Source organism: Geotrypetes seraphini, chromosome 12 (genome assembly GCF_902459505.1).
Source record: "Geotrypetes seraphini chromosome 12, aGeoSer1.1, whole genome shotgun sequence".
NCBI lineage: Eukaryota > Metazoa > Chordata > Amphibia > Gymnophiona > Dermophiidae > Geotrypetes > Geotrypetes seraphini.
This window is the reverse complement of record NC_047095.1, coordinates 83,618,887-83,638,764: the sequence shown is the minus strand read 5'-3', so window position 1 is coordinate 83,638,764 and position 19,878 is coordinate 83,618,887. Positions and strand designations below refer to the sequence as shown.

Sequence of the window (19,878 nt, the reverse complement as noted above, 5' to 3'; positions counted from 1 at the left end):
TTAGGAAATTCTTCTTTATGGAGAGGGTTGATGAGTGGAATGTGCTCCTGAGGGAGGTGGTGGTGAAGAAAATGGTGACAGAGTTCAAACAAGCGTGGGATGAACACAGAGAAGTTCTAATCTAAAAATAATGGGTATACATTGAAGGAACTAAGGCCAGTACTGGGCAGGCTTGCACAGCCTGTGTCCCGTATATGGACATTCAGTTGAGAACAGGCTGGGGAGGGTTTCAATGGCTGGGATGGTTAAGATGGGCTGGAGTGAGCTTTGATGGAGACTCCAGTAGATGGAACCTAAGCACACTACCGGGCAGGGCTCTGGGTTTCTGGCAGGGCTCTGGGTTTCGAAGAAAAAGGACCATTTAAACTAAATATTTATGAAGCATGTATGGTTAGGCAGACTGGATGGACTACTCGGGTCTTTATCTGCTGTCATTTACTATGTTTATATGATCTGGCAAGCCTTCAATCATATTGTTTGCACACTTTTAATGTTATTGTTGTGAAAGCATTCTTGTAAAAGTCTCTTCATTAGTTGCTGCTTGTCTGCAACAGTGCAGTCATGCATCTTGACCTTCAGGATCTTCCATCCATTCAATAGGATTCATGTCTATACAGTTTCCTAGCAAGTCCAGAAGTTTCATTTGTTTTGGGGCCAATAAATTCTTAATTTTCTTAATGGTATAGAAGCCGGCTTTGTCTTGTTCAAAGACAACCTCTTTCTTAAAGGTTTTCACCACACCAAGCTTCTATTTAGAGAAAGTAGCCATGTTTTGAGAACTGTCTAAATACTGGTCCTATGAAATGGTCCCCTCAACAATGTGCGACTAGCTTAGGCCTTGCATGCTAATTGCTCCCCACATCATCAGAGAAAGTGGATGTTTGACTGAACTATGCAGTCTTTATGGAACTCCTCTCCAGGGCATCTATGCCCCATTTGAGTATGATCATCAAGGATTTGCATTGTGCTCTTTCCAAAAAGGCAACTTGTACAAATACACCACCACCACATGATTTCACTATGACTTGAGCAGCTGAACTGCATAGTAAAAGTTTTAAAATTAAGTATTTATTCAAAAGGATCCGGTTCCAAAGCCGTGAAAAGATTTAAAAATTTATTTTCAGAAAATTACTTTGGCCCAGTCTTCTGAAGTCCAGGATGAATATTTATTGACTCAGGATACTCTTTTCTTCTTCATGGCTTCTGTGAGCAACAGCTTTCTCAAGGGATGACATGCCTCCAAACCTTCTCTAGAACAGTTCTCCCACTTGCTGCCACTGCAAGTTCTTTTCACTTCCTGCTGCAAGCACTGTGAACTTGCTTTCCTGCAGACACGTTAAGCAATATTCAGTCATCCCTGGCACTGGACAAGGGCTTGTGATAACGGGCAGATTTTCTTCTTGGCAACAAAATTTAATCTCTTGCCAACTTTTTTCGACACTCAAACTGTTGTGCGATGTTCAGCTTCCAAGCAATTTCTTTCTGTGTTATGGTTGTTTCCTTCAAAAGAACATGAATATGACACTTCTTCTTTGGACTGATATCACAAATCTAACCTATTACTAGACTCCCATACAGTGGCGTAGCAAGGGTGAGGCGTACTTCCTTGATTCCACCTGTTGAGGATAACCCTCTTCCCTTCCACCTTTAATTGAAGTTGTTGCTCGTGGTAGTCAACAATGTGCTCCTCGTGACCCCATTGGCTCTCCCTCTGATGTCACTCCCTATGCGCAGTACCCAGAAGTGACATCAGCAGGAGAGCCAACGGGGTCATGTTGATCCCTGTGAACATCAACTAGAGGTATAGGGGAAGGGAAGGGGGCACACGCATGGAGATGAGGAATGGGAAGGGACAGAGAGGAGGAGGGGTGCCAGCACCCAGGGTGGACTGCCCCCTCACTGCTCCCATGTTCAGGTATTAATATTATACAGACTATAACCAAAAAATAGGAGCAACCTAAATCAAAAATATTTTTAGATTTTTCAGTCCAATTAATATAACAACCATAAGAAAAATCTCACTCATAAGAAAAATTATTAGTGAAGTGCCCAGTACATTATACCAACTGTAGACAAGCAACGGTATTTTATAACACCAGCCCAACCTAACCAGCTCGATGATTCATAAAAAGACACACTTATCTCAAGCTTGATGGTGAGCTATCAGACTGAAAAGTTACAATGAACATCTGGATAAAGAATAAGACAACATGACAGCATTATTGGAGAGAACATGGTTTAATTAAAGGCAAAGCTGATTTCAGCAGCTGCAAGTTTTTGCACAGACAGACAAAAACACACAAAAAAAAGCTTACATCACAAACCACTTCCTGCTCAGGAGACCCTGCCTCCCCCCCTGATCCCCAGTCCCTCCAAGCACATGAGGAATGATGGGGACCCCACCCTACCTTGTGCACCATGAATCAGGAAACATTCCGAACAGCAGATTTTCATGCAGCTGTGGGACTATGGCTGGGACCCTGGTCCTGCTGGGTTAGTGAGTATATGGACCTGCTGGAGAGTGCCACAGATTGAGAACAATGGAATGTTGTACTGTAGCTGTCCTGGAAGCACAGTGCTAGCACAAAACCCGAAAAGGGCCGACAAATGACTCCTTCAAAACACTGCTTTGGAAAGCAAGAAGTTCTAAGCTTCCTTAGACAGTGACAGACCTCTCAGAAGTATCTTGGAAAGCAGCGCCACTGAGAACACAAAAGGAGAGATGGAGTCACAAGACCCACGAGTCAGCCCAGCACAGGCTCAGTACAAGGCTCTCCAGCAGTACTTTGCACTGGCAATTTCCTAAAAGCTAAAGTGACTATATTTTCTCTCCTCTTAACCAATCTCATCTTTTTTTCTCTTTTTTTTTTATTTTTTTTTACTTCTTTTCTATAAGTTAATTTTCTCATGAAACAAATGACTCTATTCTTGGCCATTCTTGCCCAGTATAATAGTCTGCAGTCCTCATTTGCCCAAAGAATCAAATAAAATGTTTCCCTTCTCATACTTATTTGGGACTGCTCACTTGGTCTTGCTGAAGGCCTTGTGCTTTCCCTTGAATGGCAAAGTGTGTAGCTTCATTTCAGCTTGTGCACACACTTTCCACTTCCCCTCCTTTTCTATGCTGGCCATTAGCTTTCTTCACGCCGCACCACTCACTCATGAGATGTGTGCATCAGGAATAAAACTTCAAGCATCCAGTATAGTGGGGGGACCCAGCAAACAGAAGAAAAAAAAAAAACAAACCACTTAAAGCTGCGATCTACCTATTAAAACCTGTCAGATCTAGATGGAGCAGTCCAGGCTGCCTCTGACAAGTCCAGTTCCTACACTACAGTAAAATGTACACGAATCTGATTTAAAACCCCCTCCCCATTCTCACAGCGTTTTACTGCCAAATGCAGTGAGCACCAACATGTTCCCTCTGACTACTTCTAGCCCCTGCAAGCGGAGCTATGTGTCACGCTGTTGTGAAAGCAAAGAGAAGGGTCTTACCATGATAGTGAACAGGTAACTAAGTGCCTGACCTCTCTTCCCCCTTTCCTGGGTTACCTTTACTAGCCAGGGACTAACATTTCACCCTGTTATCAGCACCCTTGAAACCAGGAGCAGTGAATGGGTCTCTCACAGCTATGGACAGACTACAAGCATGTCTGTGAATGGAAGAATTAAAGGTCATTTTTCACTAATAAGATAGAAATAACAAGAAATCCCTTAATAATAAAGATGATGTTTAAGGAATAGTTTTCAAGTGACATCTTCAGACAGCAAAGCAATCATGAATGGATTCCTACTACAAGGACTGAAGTCCTTGTCTGCTTCTGCTGCTGCTGCTGCTGCTACTATTTCTCCTGCCTGCCCTTATTGTCAGTCTTCACTTCCCATGTGGCTAGGAGCATGCACAATGGAGAACGTGAGAGAAGACTGTGAGATCAGGGAACCAAGTGAGAAAAATACCAGTTCCTCTCCCCCTCTAGCCAGTGCAAGAGGTGGGTAGGGATAAGAGTTCCCTATGTCCTTTAGGCATCATCGTCATCACCGCCATCACAATGCAGAGGTTTCGTGCACACTCAATGGGTTAGTGGAGCACTTACACCCTCTGATAGAAGAAACAGAGAGAGGACAAGAGGGCTGCCACCTGCACAGGACTGTGTGGGCCAGTCCTGCAAACCCAACATGCCATGGTTTATGGAGCTTTCATCTATGAGGGTTGCTGCCTCAGTGTCTCTCTCAGTGTGGTGGATTCATGGCACCTTGTCCACGTTGTTGCTTTTGCTTCTGCTGCATTAACAGCTGTTCCAGAGCTGAAGGGCCTGGGTGCATCATAGAACTGGACCAGATGGACTGAAAGAAAAAGGAATGGACAGAACTCATCTTAATATCACCTTTACCAAACAAATCAACATCCATGGTCAAATTTTATAGTTCTCTCCATAAATACCCTTGCTCATACCAGAATAAAAGCAAATCAGTGAACAAGGCTAGCAGCTTATATGACATGGTGGTGAGAAGCCCAAGCAACTTGACAGTTATGTTAATAAGATTCATCCTAGCCTAATACTAAAAAACAGCTACTGACTGTCCAGGGCAGCAAACATTTGGATTTATAGATTTTCACTTAGTCCCAGTATATACAGTTCTGTACTTCCAAAATAAATGCCCGAGTGGATAACTTGGCAGCACATTTTAGGAACAAAGACTAAAATTATCTATCCCTTTCCCCCCCCACAAAGATGGAGCCATCATTACTGCCATCATGTTACCACTGGGTAAACAGACACAAGAAAATTAACTTGTCCAAGGACACACACAACTTATAGTTGGTAAATCTGACCTAGGCTTCACACTCTAATCACTAAACAGTTCCTTCTTGAATGCACACTGCTTTTTGCATTTGCCAGTCAATATTCACTCTATACTTTATCATAGCTGATTCTCAAATTAATTTTCAGAGCTAATAATGCTAACAATAATCAGCTTACTGTTCACAATTCATTTCTATTATAAACAACATGGGCTAGTAAGATTTCACAACCCCTACACTGAAACTAAACTATACATTTTTAAAACCAAATTTGGGATACATTTGTACAATTTTCAAATAGATTTTGTGTGCGCGCTTACCTTTTGGAGAAGGCCTTTTTGACACCCCCCAAACAAACCACAGTTCTCTTCTTCCACAGTGCAGTATACATTTCCCAGTGGGGAAAAGGGGCAATGTCAGGAGTGGGAAGCGTTCAAGTATGTTTGAGGGAATTCATTATGGAGTATATGACATAAAAAAAATAAAAACCCCACGGTGCTGGAAAGGAAGAGGAAGTTTCTCTTTGTGCTTTTGGGCTTGCAAATCTGATTTTTCAAAGTATCTAAGGAATGTAGCAGTGGTGTGTGGTCAGGACCTTCAATGGATTCAGCGAGTACCCAGCCCTGTCATGACAACTTTTTAAATTTTTTTTTTTTTACTTTATCGCTTTATTGAATTTTCAAAATATACACAAGATAACCTTGTTCAAGAAAATCAGCTGCAAGAATACAAAATTAAATCAGTTAGAACATAAGAACATAAGCAGTGCCTCCGCCAGGTCAGACCGTAGGACCATCCTGCCCAGCAGTCCGCTCCCGCGGCGGCCCGAACAGGTCACGACCTGTCTGAATCACTAGAAGGGGCCCCCTTGCCACCTTGGTTTCCCATTGAGTCCTATCTTCCCATCGAAGTCCTAACCCTCCGGTCTTGCACATGCACGACCTGGTTGGGATTCTATACTTATTTCCTGGTTAGCTTTCTATACCTTTATTACATCCCAGCACCTCTCTCAGTATCCCACGATCCCTTTATCCCTCAGGAATCCGTCCAATCCCTGTACCGTACTCTGCCTGATCACTTCCTCCGGTAGCGCATTCCAGGTGTCCACGACCCTTTGGGTGAAAAAAAACTTCCTTGCCTTTGTTTTGAACCTATCTCCCTTCAGTTTCTCCGAATGCCCCCTCGTACCTGTTTTCCCTTTCAGCCTGAAGAATCTGTCCCTATCCACCCTCTTTATACCCCTCATGATCTTGAAGGTCTCTATCATATCTCCCCTGAGCCTCCTTTTTTCCAGAGAGAAGAGCCCCAGCCTATCCAACCTCTCGGCGTATGGGCAGTGTTCCAGCCCTCTTACCAGTTTCGTTGCTCTTCTTTGGACTCTCTCAAGTACTGCCATGTCCTTCTTGAGGTACGGCGACCAATATTGAACGCAGTATTCCAGATGTGGACGCACCATCGCTCGATACAATGGCATGATGACTTCCCGCGTCCTGGTTGTTATGCCCCTCTTTATGATGCCCAGCATCCTGTTGGCTTTTTTCGAGGCTGCTGCGCACTGCGCAGATGGCTTCATTGATGCATCCACCGGCACACCCAAGTCTCTCTCTAGACTGCTGTCTCCCAGCAATCTCCCCCCCAATTTGTAGTTGAACAACGGGTTCTTTTTCCCTATATGCATGACCTTGCATTTTTCCACGTTAAAGCGCATTTGCCATTTGTTTGCCCAGTCTTCCAGCTTGTCCAGGTCCCTTTGCAGGTCCTCACACTCCTCCCTGGATCTAACTCTGCCGCACAGTTTGGTATCATCTGCAAATTTTATAACCTCGCACTTTGCCTCCTTTTCCAGGTCATTGATAAATATGTTGAAGAGTAACGGCCCCAGCACCGATCCCTGTGGCACACCGCTCGTGACTCCCCGCCAGTCAGAGTATTGTCCCTTTACTCCGACCCTCTGCAGTCTACCCGACAACCAGTGCTCGATACATCTGTGCACATCCCCTCCCACCCCGTGGTTCCACAGCTTCCTAAGCAGCCTTTCATGTGGCACCTTGTCGAAAGCCTTTTGAAAATCGAGGTAAATGATGTCTATGGGTTCCCCATTGTCCACCCGACTGCTTATTCCCTCAAAGAAGTACAAAAGGTTCGTTAAGCATGACCTTCCCTTACAGAATCCGTGCTGGCTTGTTCTCAGTAGGCCATTTCTCTCGATGTGCTCGCAAATACCATCCTTGATCATAGCTTCCACCATCTTCCCTATAATTGAAGTCAGGCTCACCGGCCTGTAGTTTCCGGGGTCACCCCTCGATCCCTTCTTGAAGATAGGTGTGACATTCGCCAGTTTCCAGTCCTCTGGTACCTCACCAGTTTTCAAGGATAGGTTGCAAACATGCTGGATTGTGCCCGCTATTTCTTGTTTTAGTTCCTTCAGAACCCTTGGGTGGATCCCGTCCGGGCCCGGCGATTTGCCGCATTTTAACCTGTCTATCTGTTTGAGGACATCCTCCTTACTTACCTCTATGTGTTCCAATTTTTCAGCCTGTTCCCCACTTATGAGCTCCTCTGAATCCGGTATGTTAGATGTGTCTTCTCTCGTGAAAACCGACGAGAAGAACGTGTTCAACCTCTCAGCTACCTCTTTATCGTCCTTAATCACTCCCTTCCTATCCCCATCGTCCAACGGCACCACCTCCTCTCTCGCTGGTCGCTTCCCCTTTACGTAACTGAAGAATGCCTTGAAGTTCTTCGCCTCCCTGGCCAGCCCCTCTTCGTAGTTCCCTTTTGCTTTTCTAACCTCCCGGTGGCATTCCTTTTGGCATTTCCTGTGCGCCTGGTGATTTTTCTCCGTTGGGTCCTTTTTCCATCTCCGGAAGAATACTTTTTTGTCATTTATTGCCCTCTTTGCCTCTGTTGAGATCCAAACCGGGTCCTTTGATCGCTTGTTCTTGCCGCCTTTCCTGAAACTGGGGACGTACATTCTTTGTGCTTCCTGCAGGGTGTCCCTGAATAGGGTCCAGGCGCTTCCTACAGTCTCCATCCTAAGGATGTTCCTGAGCTTCCTCCCCACCATTTCCCTCATAGCAGCATAGTTCCCTTTCCTGAAGTTGAGCGCAGTTGTTGCGGTCCTCCTTACTGTGGGTGTCCCCCTTTCTAATGTGAATCTGATCGCATTGTGGTCACTGCTGCCTAGTGGTTCTCCCACTTCTACCCCTCTTGCAGGCCTCCTAATCCGTTTAGGATGAGGTCAAGAGTAGCACTCCCTCGCGTCGGTTCCCTGACTAGTTGCTCCATGAAGCAGTCCCTCACAGCTTCTACAAATCCTATTTCCCTAGCGCAGTTGGAGTGACCCGTACTCCAGTCAATCCCCGGGTAGTTGAAGTCCCCCATCACTGTTACACTTCCAGTCCTGCATTCTTGTCTCAGTTCAGCTTCCAAGTCGTGTCCGACTCCTTCCGGCGTACCAGGTGGGCGATAGTACAGCCCCAGTTTTATGCCTGCACCATTGTTTCCTGGCAATTTGACCCATAATGATTCCAGCCCCTCTGCCTTCGTTGCCATATCCATCCCGACCGAGTAGATAGAGTCCTTTATATATATTGCTATGCCCCCCCCCTTCTTGTGGGTCCTGTCCCTCCTGTAGAGCTTGTACCCCGGCAGCGCCACATCCCATTGATTCTCCTCTGTCCACCATGTTTCTGTAATTCCAATTATATCCAGGTCCTCCCCCTTGGCCACGACCTCTAGTTCACCCATCTTGGCCATGAGGCTTCTTGCATTTGCGTATAAGCACCGTAGGTCCCGTTGTTTTTCCTCCACTTCTGTATTTACCTGGGCCGCCTCCCCTTGAATTTTGGGCAGTTCTGTTCCCTGTGCTTCTGCTTTGCCCTCAGCCTTTACCCTCGTAGCTTTCGGTTTCCCCACATTCCCGCCACCCCACTTCCCCGCTTTTCCTCTGGGTTTTCTAGCCCTACCGGCCCCCTCCTGGGCTATCATCCCATGAGCCTCCATTTGATCCCCCTCGCCTTGTGGCACCTCTATATTGCCCTCAGCTTTTGCCCTCGTGCCACCCAGTCCTCTTGTGTCTCCATGCCCCTTAGTCTCCTCCCAGCAAGTTCCCCTTACCTGATGTTTCCCTCGCTGTCTGATCATAAGATCCACCGGTCTCTCTACTTCCTCCTTGCAGTCAGCCCGTTCAGCATCTGTTCTGGATACTGTTGTCCGAAGCATCAACATCAGATCAGCTGTCGGCTTTCCCCCTCTCCTCAGTTTAAAGCCCTCTCGATCTCCTTCCTCACATTGGCTGCCAGTAGTCTAGTTCCCGCTGTGCTCAGGTGCAGGCCGTCCCGCCGGTAGAGCTTACTCTTTCCCCAGAAGGACGTCCAGTTCCTCACAAAGTGGAAGCCCTCCTCCTGGCACCATCTCCTCAACCATGCATTCACAGCCTGGAGGTCTGCCTGCCTCTTTGCATCTGCTCTCGGTACAGGCAGGATCTCTGAGAATGCTATCCTCCGGGTACTCCGCTTCAGCTTTCGTCCCAAGACCCTGAACTGGTCAGTCAGTGTGGCCATGCTGAAGTTCCTCCGGCTCACATCGTTTGTTCCGACGTGGATTATCACCGCTGTCTCCTCTGTCTCTGCTCCGTCCAGGATCCTCTCGATCCTATCAGTGACGTCTCGTGTCTTGGCCCCCGGGAGACAAGTCACTAGCCGGTCCTCCCTTCCTCCAGCTACGTGACTATCTACCTCTCTCAAGATCGAGTCTCCCACCACAATGGCAGACTTCCCTTTCCTCAGCAACCTCTTCTGTCTCAGGTCCGTGTCCTTGGTGTAGTGCGGTGTCTCTTCTCAAAGAAAACAAATTAAACCTTCTTAGACCACAATCAATCCTTAGAGTTCCTGGAAAATGTGAAGAGAAACAATCTATAATAATAAAATACTAAGCGCGCATGCGCACTCTTACTGTGTGTTCCCTGATACCTGATCTGTAGGTCAGTGGTCAGCAGAACTGCGCATGTGCGACACCAGGACTCCTCCTCACAAGCCCCAGACATACTGACTGCCTTCGGTCCTGCGGGCCTCTCAAGCAGCAGCGGTGGCAAGGATTGCGGAAATGTTACCGAGGTGGCTGTCGGCTTCAGGTGCGTGTGGCGGCTGTCGGCGCCTGCAGGCCATGGTGGCTTGAGGTGGCTGTGGAGGAGGGCATACGCGAACGGAGGTAAGGGGTGCTGCTGGACAGGGGGAGCAGGAAAGAGGTGCTGATGGACGGGGGGGGCAGAAAAAGGAAGGGAGGTCTATTGCTGGACAGGGGGAGCAGGAAAGAGGTGCTGCTGGACAGGGGAAGAGGTGCTGATGGACAGGGGGAAGAAAAAGGAAGGGAGGCCTACTGCTGGACAGGGGGAGCAGGAAAGAGGTGCTGCTGGACAGGGGGGAGGTAAAACAAAGGGAGAAGGGCTACTGCTGGATAAGGGGAGCAGTAAAGGGGAGATAAAAGGAAGGGAGAATGGACAGGGGGAGCAGCCAAGGGTGGTGGTGGACAGCTGAGGAAAAGAAAGACAGAAAGAAAGAAAGACAGAAATACAGAAAGCGGCTAAGGAGAGAGAGAGAAAGAAATAAAGACAGATATACACACATATATTCTAGCACCCATTAATGTAACGGGCTATAAGACTAGTATTTCTAATAACAACTTGATATATAAAGAATAGGCTTAGCAGTAAGGTTCCCTGTACAACTTAATTAACACTAGCAGTAGACAACTTCTTCATATCAAGAAATGTGTGCAAGTATTCAGGTAAAAGAAATACATATTTCACTGCAAGGTACTTAACTAAACATTTACATAGGTAGGCTAATAAAAAAGTTGCCCCCAGCGTCACTGTCTCAGTTCTCATTGCCAAGAAAAATTTACGTCTCTCTTGTGTTTGTCTTGCGACATCTGGGTATATCCAGACCCTTCTCCCCAAAAATGGTACTTGGGAATTTTGAAAATATAATCTCAGAAGTGAATTAGCATCTTGCTCAAACAGAAAAGAAACCAATAAAGTGGCTTGCTCTGTGGAGTCTGTAGGAGATGATTCAAGCATGCATGAATACAGGATGTCTGGGGCGATACTTGGAGAGACCTCCCAGGAAAGGGACTTGGGAGTTCTGATCTACAAGTCGATGAAGCTGTCCATGCAATGTGTGGCGGCAGCAAAAAGGGCAAACAGAATGCTAGGAATGATAAAGAAGGGGATCACGAACAGATCAGAGAAGGTTATCATGCCGCTATACCGGGCCATGGTGCGCCCTCACCTGGAGTACTGCATCCAGCACTGGTCGCCGTACATGAAGAAGGACATGGTACTACTCGAAAGGGTCCAGAGAAGAACGACTAAGATGGTTAAGGGGTTGGAGGAGCTGCCATACAGAGAAAGATTAGAGAAACTGGGCATCTTCTCCCTCGAACAGAGGAGATTGAGAGGGGACATGATCGAAACATTCAAGGTACTGAACGGGATAGACTTAGTAGATAAGGACAGGTTGTTCATCTTCTCCAAGATAGGGAGAACGAGAGGGCACTCTCTAAAGTTGAAAGGGGATAGATTCCGTACAAACGTAAGGAGTTCTTCTTCACCCAGAGAGTGATAGAAAGCTAGAACGTTCTTCCGGAGGCTGTTATAGGGGAAACACCCTCCAGGGATTCAAGACAAAGTTGCTGCTGAACAAGAACGTGCGCTGTCAGGGCTAGTCTTGGTTAGGGTGCTGGTCTTTGACCAGAGGGCCGCCGTGTGAGCAGACTGCTGTGCATTATGGACCACTGGTCTGACCCAGCAGCGGCAATTCTTATGTAAGATTTAATTGCTCCACAGCTGGTCCATCGGGAGTGGCTCCTGACTTTTTTGTAGGAATATAATATATACGATTAACTGGAGAAATTAATTCAGATGAGTCCTTCAATACTTCAACAAGATATTTTCTTAACATTTCTATAGGTGACACTCCAATAGAAGAAGGAAAGTTGAGAATCCGCACATTTAATCTTCTATTATAATTTTCCAATTGTTCTATTTTCCTATTCAAATTAAGTTTATCTTTTACCCGTTCTGAAGATAAGAGTATAAATCAGTAACTTTAGCCTTAACCTGGGATACTTCCATATTAAATTGGTCTATAGTACTTTGTAGTTTCTTTCCCAAGGTATTGACAGTACTCATGAGCACTGCAATTTCTTAAGAAGAGCTGGAAAGTGTTGTGTTGATCTTCATGAGAGCCTCCCATATGCTCTCCAGTGATACTGCCACAGGTTTTCTTAGTTGGGGAGAATCTCCGTAGTTTCTCCTGCCTCCAGCTGTTTCCATGCAGCTGCAGCCCCTGCTACCGGGGTCTCCCTTGAGATTACCATATCGGAAGTCACATCTGGGTCAGCCGTGTTAGGCGCTGAGATCGGCGTTGGAACCGACATCAGAGGGGAGAGAGAAACCTCCCAGGCCAAAGCCCCAGCCTCTCTTCCAGCCGGGGAACCGCCAGACTCTGCTCCGATGAAAGGGAAACCTGCCCCGACGAACTCCAGCATGGAGCGTTGTGAGGGAGTAGAAGTTCGTGCCGCAGGGGAATCGGCTCGGACTACTCCCTTTCTCTTTGAATGTGACATACTCACTACGAGTAAAACAAAAATCAATAGAGATTCGCTCCTGCAGATCGAAGTCAGAGACGCCGAGGGTAAGCTGCCGCCATCTTGGAACCTCGATAAGTGTGCCAACTTTTTAAATTTTATTAAAAAAATTATTGCAATATTTGTAGCTTCAGCCTGAAATGCTTTAAATTTGAAAACAGCAGGCATGAGAAAAGAATGAAACAGCTCTCCCTGGTGTGTATGTGACTCAGCTGCAACTTCTATGCCTGCTGGTTGCTTACTACATCCATCTAGGCAAGGGAAAGTGGTCTGGCACCTCATGTCTGCTCACCCCCTGCTGATTAAGGAGCTAAGGTAGGAGCCCTGAACTGCTGTGTTCAGTCATTAACATTTGACATAGAAACAGCAGCAGGCTTAGGACTCTGGGCTGGATCCTTCTTGGGCCCTCCTGTTACTGACTGACAATGTTGATTCTGTATATCAACACCTTTGTAAAAGTGTCAGTGTGTCTGAACTTGTGCTGCTGACTGCTAAAATTGGGGCAGCCTGGCTCAGCTGAGCCACTGAAGGAAACATGTCCTTTTCTTTGTGTTGAAGTCCTTGTCTTTTTATGACCTCATCAGGTGGTAAATAGAAGAAAATCTAGGGAGCAAGATTAGAAAGAGAGAAGGGGGCAGTGGGGCACAAGAGGCAAATGTAAGGTGGAGCTAGATCTCAGAATAGAAGGGATAGAGGCAAAGGGGGAGGGGTGGAAGAAAGGAGATGGTTGGGGCAGGAAGGAGTTAAGGGAGAGTTTAGGATGGTAGGAGGGGAAGAGATGGTGGTGTTGAGAAGAAGGGAGTTTGGAAGACAGCAGAATATGGGATAGGGGGTGAAGGGATTGGAAAGAAGTAGGGAAAGCACAAGGGGTGAGAGAAAGAAAAGCTAGCTTTTGAGTACGCTGTGCAGAGGGAAGATAATTAGAAAAAGCATACTGGTGGTGTTTTTGTGGGGCTGCCAAGCTCCTCTTAGTGTTTTTGTTTGTGTGGGAGTATAATGGTAGGGTTTGAGCCCTTCTTTTTGCCTGAATGGGAAATACTGTATTAGGTTCTTCCAGCACCTTAGCTTTGGCACATTTACTAAACCTCCTACTAGAAATGTCACCTCATGATACTGCACTGTAGGGAGCCTGAAAACTGGTCTCTAGTTAACACTAATTTCTAGAGAAATATTTAAGATAGAGAGAACTGCTAAAGTTCTTGGGGTCATCGTTGACTCTGGGCTTCCTTTTGAAACCAGATTAATTTTTCGGTTAAGAAGTTTTTCTTCAGTACGAGACAACTGAGATCAATAAGATCAGTTTTGAGTCAAAGTAGTTATTACAGAATACTGCAGCAATATTGAATTTTCTTTTTTTCCAAATCTTTATTCATTTGAATTTTCAACTGATTTGAGAAAGATAATCCTCAACTGTTAGAGTTACATTGACTGCCGGTGAAAAAGAGAGTTTAATTTAAGATTGCCTGTCTGGTCCATAAACTGACAGATTAATTCTCTTTTATAAATAATCCAAAATCCTTTAGTTGTTCAAAAACTGTGCAACATTGTAAATGAAATTTTCTTTCAGTTTTACTTGTTTATCATAAACATGTTTGAATCTATTTTCATGTATCAAGGACCTAAAATGTGGAATAATTTATCTACTCGTTTGAGACAGCTAGAATCTTATTATCGGTTTAGGAAAGAGCTAGAAATCTCTCTCTTATTTTTAATTATAGATCTTTCGACTGAGGGTAAAGGTACGGTAACCACATAGAATCCTTGTTGAAATTCATGGGGTATAAGAAATATGGTATGGTATGTCATATGACTCAGAGAGCTATTTATTTATTGAAAGTATTTGTATACTGCCTATCAAGGTTATCTAAGCGGTTTACAATCAGGTACTCAAGCGTTTTCCCTATCTATCCTGTTGGGCTCACAATCTATCTAACATAAATGGAGGATTGAGTGACTTGCCAGGACCACAAGGAGCAGTTAATGTAGGACTGCCTACATAGTGAAAAAATATTCTAAAAGAAACATGTTACATAGTTTATGCTTTGTGTTGTCTGACTGATGATCCTACTGGATAACTGGAATTGTTTCTGAATATCTTACTTATACAAAATACTGGTCTCACCATGATATTCAGTGGCAATGAGTTGAACAAGTTAGCTGCTTGCTGTGTAAATCTTTTGGCTGAAACCTGCTACCTGATATAGTGTTCCAAACTAAAAAGAAGCATTTTGTAAATGAAGCCCAGCAGTAGAAGAAACAGGGAAGGAGAATAATCCCCCCCCGGTAGGTGTGCTCATAGAGACACAAAATGTGAGGAACCAAAAAAAAAATAAAAAAAATCTAAAGGCTCAGCAGCAGAATACATCATTACAATGGTTAATTTCAAGAATAAAGGATGCTATGATTTAGGTAAACTAAAAAAGGCTTCGAAGAGAAAAGACTACTGTTGGTGCACTTCAGTGACAGCAGCCTCCATCACACATTAACCCTGACTTCATAATATCATGTCAGTTTCCAGCGTCACTAAGAGCAAAGGCACTAGGACATTCTGGCTTTACATGCAAAAATGAAGCAGCTTAAGAGCTTAATAGATAAGCTGTGTTAACTGTGAGGCTAGTTATGTATCAGGAAGGGAGAGATTAAGAATGTCTTAGTAGTGGTTGCATACCATTTTGTCATTACTAAAGAACTGAGAGTCTTGAACATATGGAGGATGCCTAAGCTGTTAAGGCACATAGCCACATGGATTGCATCTATTTTAAAAAAGCAACATATACTTGAGTATAAGTCGACACCCCAATTTCCCCCCCCCCCCCCAAAGGAGGAAAAATGGTTGACTTGAATATAAGACCGGAGTTTAATATTCAAGTGCCCTGTCAGGACCTGCAACCAGTGCCCCTTCCCTCACTCCGTCCCCTGCCAGACTTTGCACCCAGCCCCCCCCTTGCAAAAACTCGCACCAGCCAATCAGCCAGCGGACTTGAACGGAGCAAGAGGGCAGAAGATTGCTCCTGCTCTGTGCACCGGCTGGCTACCAGGGACCCGAAAGGTACGTGGGAGAGATGTGTGTGTCAATTTTGGCAGGCACAGGAGGCAGAAGGGATTCCACTTGTCCCATCCACCATGAGGCCGCCAAGGAGTCGGGGGGAGAGGGGGGGGGTTGCGTAGGGATGTGTGCGGGGTTTTGGATTCGGCCGGGATGGGAGACAGGGGATCCCTCATGTCCCAACCCACCGCTGGATCACTGGTCTTGTGGCAGGCCCATGTGGAGGCCTGCAATAGGTCTGGGTGAAGGGGGCGGGTAGGTGATGGTCTAAATATAAGCTGAAACCCCCATTTTTGGGCCATTTTTTTGGCCCAAAAATATCGGTTTATATTAGATTATTTACGGTATGTGCCTACGGGCATTTATAAACCAGTCTCTGTGAAAGCTCCCAGTCTGAGGCAGCTGTAATTTTTCCACTCAAGTTTGCATAGATGTGTGTGTATATCAAAATTATTGCATATCTAACAACTCTGCCCCAGCTCTGCCCAATCTCCAACCCTGTAACATTATGGGCCGGATTCTACAAACAGCACCAGTATCTGTGGCCACCTAAAAAAAGGCCACTAATTGCGTACTGGTGCCATTTGTAGAATCATGGCTTTGTGAAAGGTAAGCGCCAGAAATGTGGGCCAGGGTTTTCAAGACTTACATTTCTGGCACCTACCTTTCACGTGAATAATGGCTACAGAGCAGCTTTACGACACCTAATGCCACTTCTGGCATTACCCACGCCTACAGTGATGTTGGATGCCGTAAATCCCCTCCATAGCTGTGATGCAGGTGCTTACATTTTTTTAAAATGCTTTTATTTTTTTTAAATGATGTTTTGCATTTAAGTTAGGTGCCTAACCTTAGGCACTGTTTATAGAATATGGGCGTATATGTACACTGCATTAAAGGAAGCATGATGTACCAATGGCCAAATCTGGATGTATGAAAACCCTTGGGCAATTTTAAAAGCATTTCTGCGTGAAAACATTTTATGTGCTTTTTAGTATTTCTTCCCTATATACTAGGTCCAAGTGCAAGTCCATTCATGAGGGTTTCTTCATTAAGGAGTGTGTCCTACCTTCAGGCTCTCCATAAGGACAGCAGAAGAATCCTCTCTGCTGTTAACTTGGGCTGCCCATGCATTCCCAGCACTCGAAGGGCCAACATGATGCCAGCTGTTTTCAGAAGTGGATGTTGCTGGAAGGTAGTCAAGGCCAAATCCCCCCATGGCTGAAATGACAATTCGATAGTGAGGCTAGAGGTCTGTAAATGCCCCAGAGCAAGTTTAGTACTATGCTGTGCATAAAACCGGCGACTTATGAAGAAGGGACAACAACTCACCTGGCTTATCTGTCTTCCAACGATCTGCCACCCTCCTGTCTCGATTGTCTGGTGTTCCAATGGGCCCAAAGTTGGAAAACGGGATCGAGTTGTGATTGTGAGTTGGAGGAGAACTTGGCAAACTGCTTGGGTTGGAGGAATGAGGGGACTGGCTGGCTGGTGTTGAATGATCTGCCAAACAATGTAGATATAAGCATGTATGAAACACCTGAGTTTGCATCCTTCTCTGGCAAGGCTTTGCTGCAGGATAATGCCAACTTGAATTTAAGGTGAGATAGACAAGAAGAACATGGTAATGAAGATGAGAGGTGCTGGAATGGAGAGTAGAGTATTAGTCCTCAGTTTTATTCTACAATATCTGCTCTAGCTTCACTCTTTTCTTCTTGACTTCTACAACCTAAGAGGCTGAACTGAGCAGGACCAAAGGGCTGTTCTCTGCAGTCACTGGCTAATACAGTTGGGGCACTGGCCCTGCATTCTGTGACCAAGGACAACAGAAAAGAGCATCAGAGCATGTGCAAATCATGCCAATATTATTTTCTGAATGAAGCATTGGTACACGAGGGAGAGAGAAAACAATAACTGTGGTGCCTCTCTCTCAGCCTCCTCCTCCCTGGTGCTTTACCCAGGTCATGACAATGGCAGATGAGATAATCAGAGAAAAGAACGGCTCTTACGCCTCCTGCATTATTACTGAGTTCTGCAGCTGTAAGTGACTTGGGAGGGGGGGGGGGGGAAAGGATGAAAAGATAGTACTGTATACTCAAATATAAACCGGGATTTCTGGGCCAAAAAATGGCCCAAAAATGGGGGTCCCAGTTTATATTCGAGCCAATACACCTCCTTCCAAAATTATTGTAGGCCGCCGCCGCCAGGCTTTGTATCCTGCCGCCTTCCCTGTCCTAGCCTCATACCTCTACTGCCGATTGTCGGTGGAGGTGCAGCGGGCAGGAGCAAACTTTCCAAGTTCCTGCCCAGCTGTTAACTGGCTGCCGTGAGTGTCTTCGGCCGCTGAGAAGCACGAGCAAGCGTGCAATTTGGTGTTGCTGCTCAGTGCTGAGCAGCTTCCTTAATGGTTCCTGCAAATTCTCGCGAGAATTCACAGGAGCCATTAAGGAAGCCACTCAGCACTGAGCAGCAGTGCCAAATCATGCACCTGCTCATGATACTCAGTGGCTGAAGACACTCACGGCAGCCAGTTAACAGCGGGGCAGGAACTTGGAAAGTTTGCTTCTGCCCGCTGCACCTCCACTGGCAATCGGCAGTAGAGGTATGAGGCTAGGACAGGGAGGGCGGCAGGATGCAGAGTCTGGGAGGGTGCAGTGTCTGACGGGAGAGGAAAGGAAGGATTCTGGGTGCAGAGTCTGACAGGGGAGGGAGGGAAGGAAGGGGGCTGGGTACAGTGCCTGACAGGGGAGGGAGGGAGAGAGGGAAGGAAGGGTGTTTGGTGCAGAGTCTGACAGGGGAGGGAGGGAAGGAAGGGGGATGGGTGCAATGCCTGACAGGGGAGGGAGGGAAGGGTGCTGGGTACAGTGCCTGGCAGAAAGGGAGCTGGGTGCAGAGCCTGACAAGGCAGGGCAATTGAATATTAAGCCGCCTGACTTATATTCGAGTCAACCATTTTTCTTACTTTGGGGGGGAAGGGGGGATCTCAACTTATATTTGGATCGACTTATATTCGAGTATATACGGTAACCACAGGGCAATGGATAGTTGCTCCAAATTCCCTACCCACTCTTCAAGATGACCCCACACATTTCTTTTCAGAAAAAAGGCACCAAATATGGAAAGAGATCTGGAATGGAATATGGAAAGGGATATGGAAAGGAATGTGGATACTGGACTTGATAGACCTTCAGTCTGTCCTAGTCTAGCAATTCTCATGTAAAGATGCAAAAAGTAAGAATAAGGAGAAACTAAATCTAAGGCTAGATACAATTGCCAGCGTGGTAATCAACAATCTAAAGTGATGTGAACTGTACCAACAGCTTTATTAGACTAGAGATAAAGCAATCACAGAATGCGACATACCTGAGCTGGCTGGGAGGGATGGTGACCAGGGTGTTCCCTCAAAAAGTGAATACAGCGAGGTCTCCTGATGGCCCATGGAAGGGGAGATTTCAGCTTTTGTGCTGGAGTTTAAGGTTTTTCCATACATTTCATTGAACATGCTGCTATTTGGATATCTTTCCTGAAGGCAGAACAAACTCATTAGCATCCTTTTTATTAGGCTTCTAAAAATCACAATTTATGAACTAAAGAACTATTACATAAATAATCCTCTGAAGCTTATAAGGAAGAAAACTTCTAGTTTGCTTTGTTGTTGCTGATCCTGCAGTGACTACATTTTGATATGTTTATTCCAATGCTTATTATCTGCTCTTTTTTTTATTTTTTATAAATCTTTATTCATTTTCAAATATTACAACAAGTGTATAATAATCAATCAGAAAGATTTTTAACTAATCATTTGACAATCTTATTTATATTCCTCCAAATATATAAATATAAAAGAATCCCACCCCACCCACCCATATATTAACAATTATTATCATTCATAATCCCACCCCCCTATATCTTATCCAATACTAAGGTGTTTAAGATGTCTGATCATTAGAATAAATAATCAATGGCCCCCAAATCTTTTTAAACTTATGATAATTTCCTTGTTGCATAGCAAGCACCCTTTCCATTTTATAAATATGGCATACTGAATTCCACCAAAAAGTATAATTTAGTTTAGTGTAATCTTTCCAATTTCCTGTAATCTGCTGAATAGCAACCCCTGTCAATATCAATAGAAGTTTATTATTATTTGCTGAAATTGGGCTTTTAAATCTCATTGATGTACCAAATAATATAGTATTATTATCTGTTCGTATCATTAAGTGCTCTCCATGGACAAGATGGGGATAGGGCCAAAGACTCATCCTTTACTGTCTAGTCTGGATTGGCAGCTCTTTTCAAAAGTTCTAAAAGCTCCATGGAGTTTGTATAGAGGTTCCCATGCTGTTAATGGTTACCTCCTCTCCTTAGTTCATAATAA

General features: G+C 45.3%; 1 protein-coding gene across 4 annotated transcripts in view; it reads right to left on the bottom strand.

The window, feature by feature from the left end:
* Positions 1–2,222: 2,222 nt before the first annotated feature.
* SMG7 (SMG7 nonsense mediated mRNA decay factor) overlaps positions 2,223–19,878 on the bottom strand; it is a 268,133-nt gene continuing 250,477 nt past the window's right edge. For all 4 annotated transcript variants that reach the window (XM_033915789.1, XM_033915787.1, XM_033915788.1 and 1 more), the window contains 4 exons: positions 18,864–19,023; positions 16,833–17,003; positions 16,570–16,721; positions 2,223–4,344 (listed from right to left, as the gene is read on the bottom strand). In XM_033915789.1, the coding sequence (XP_033771680.1) occupies positions 4,231–4,344; positions 16,570–16,721; positions 16,833–17,003; positions 18,864–19,023 (597 nt within the window). In that variant the 3' untranslated portion in view covers positions 2,223–4,230. The remainder of the gene's footprint in view (positions 4,345–16,569; positions 16,722–16,832; positions 17,004–18,863; positions 19,024–19,878) is intronic.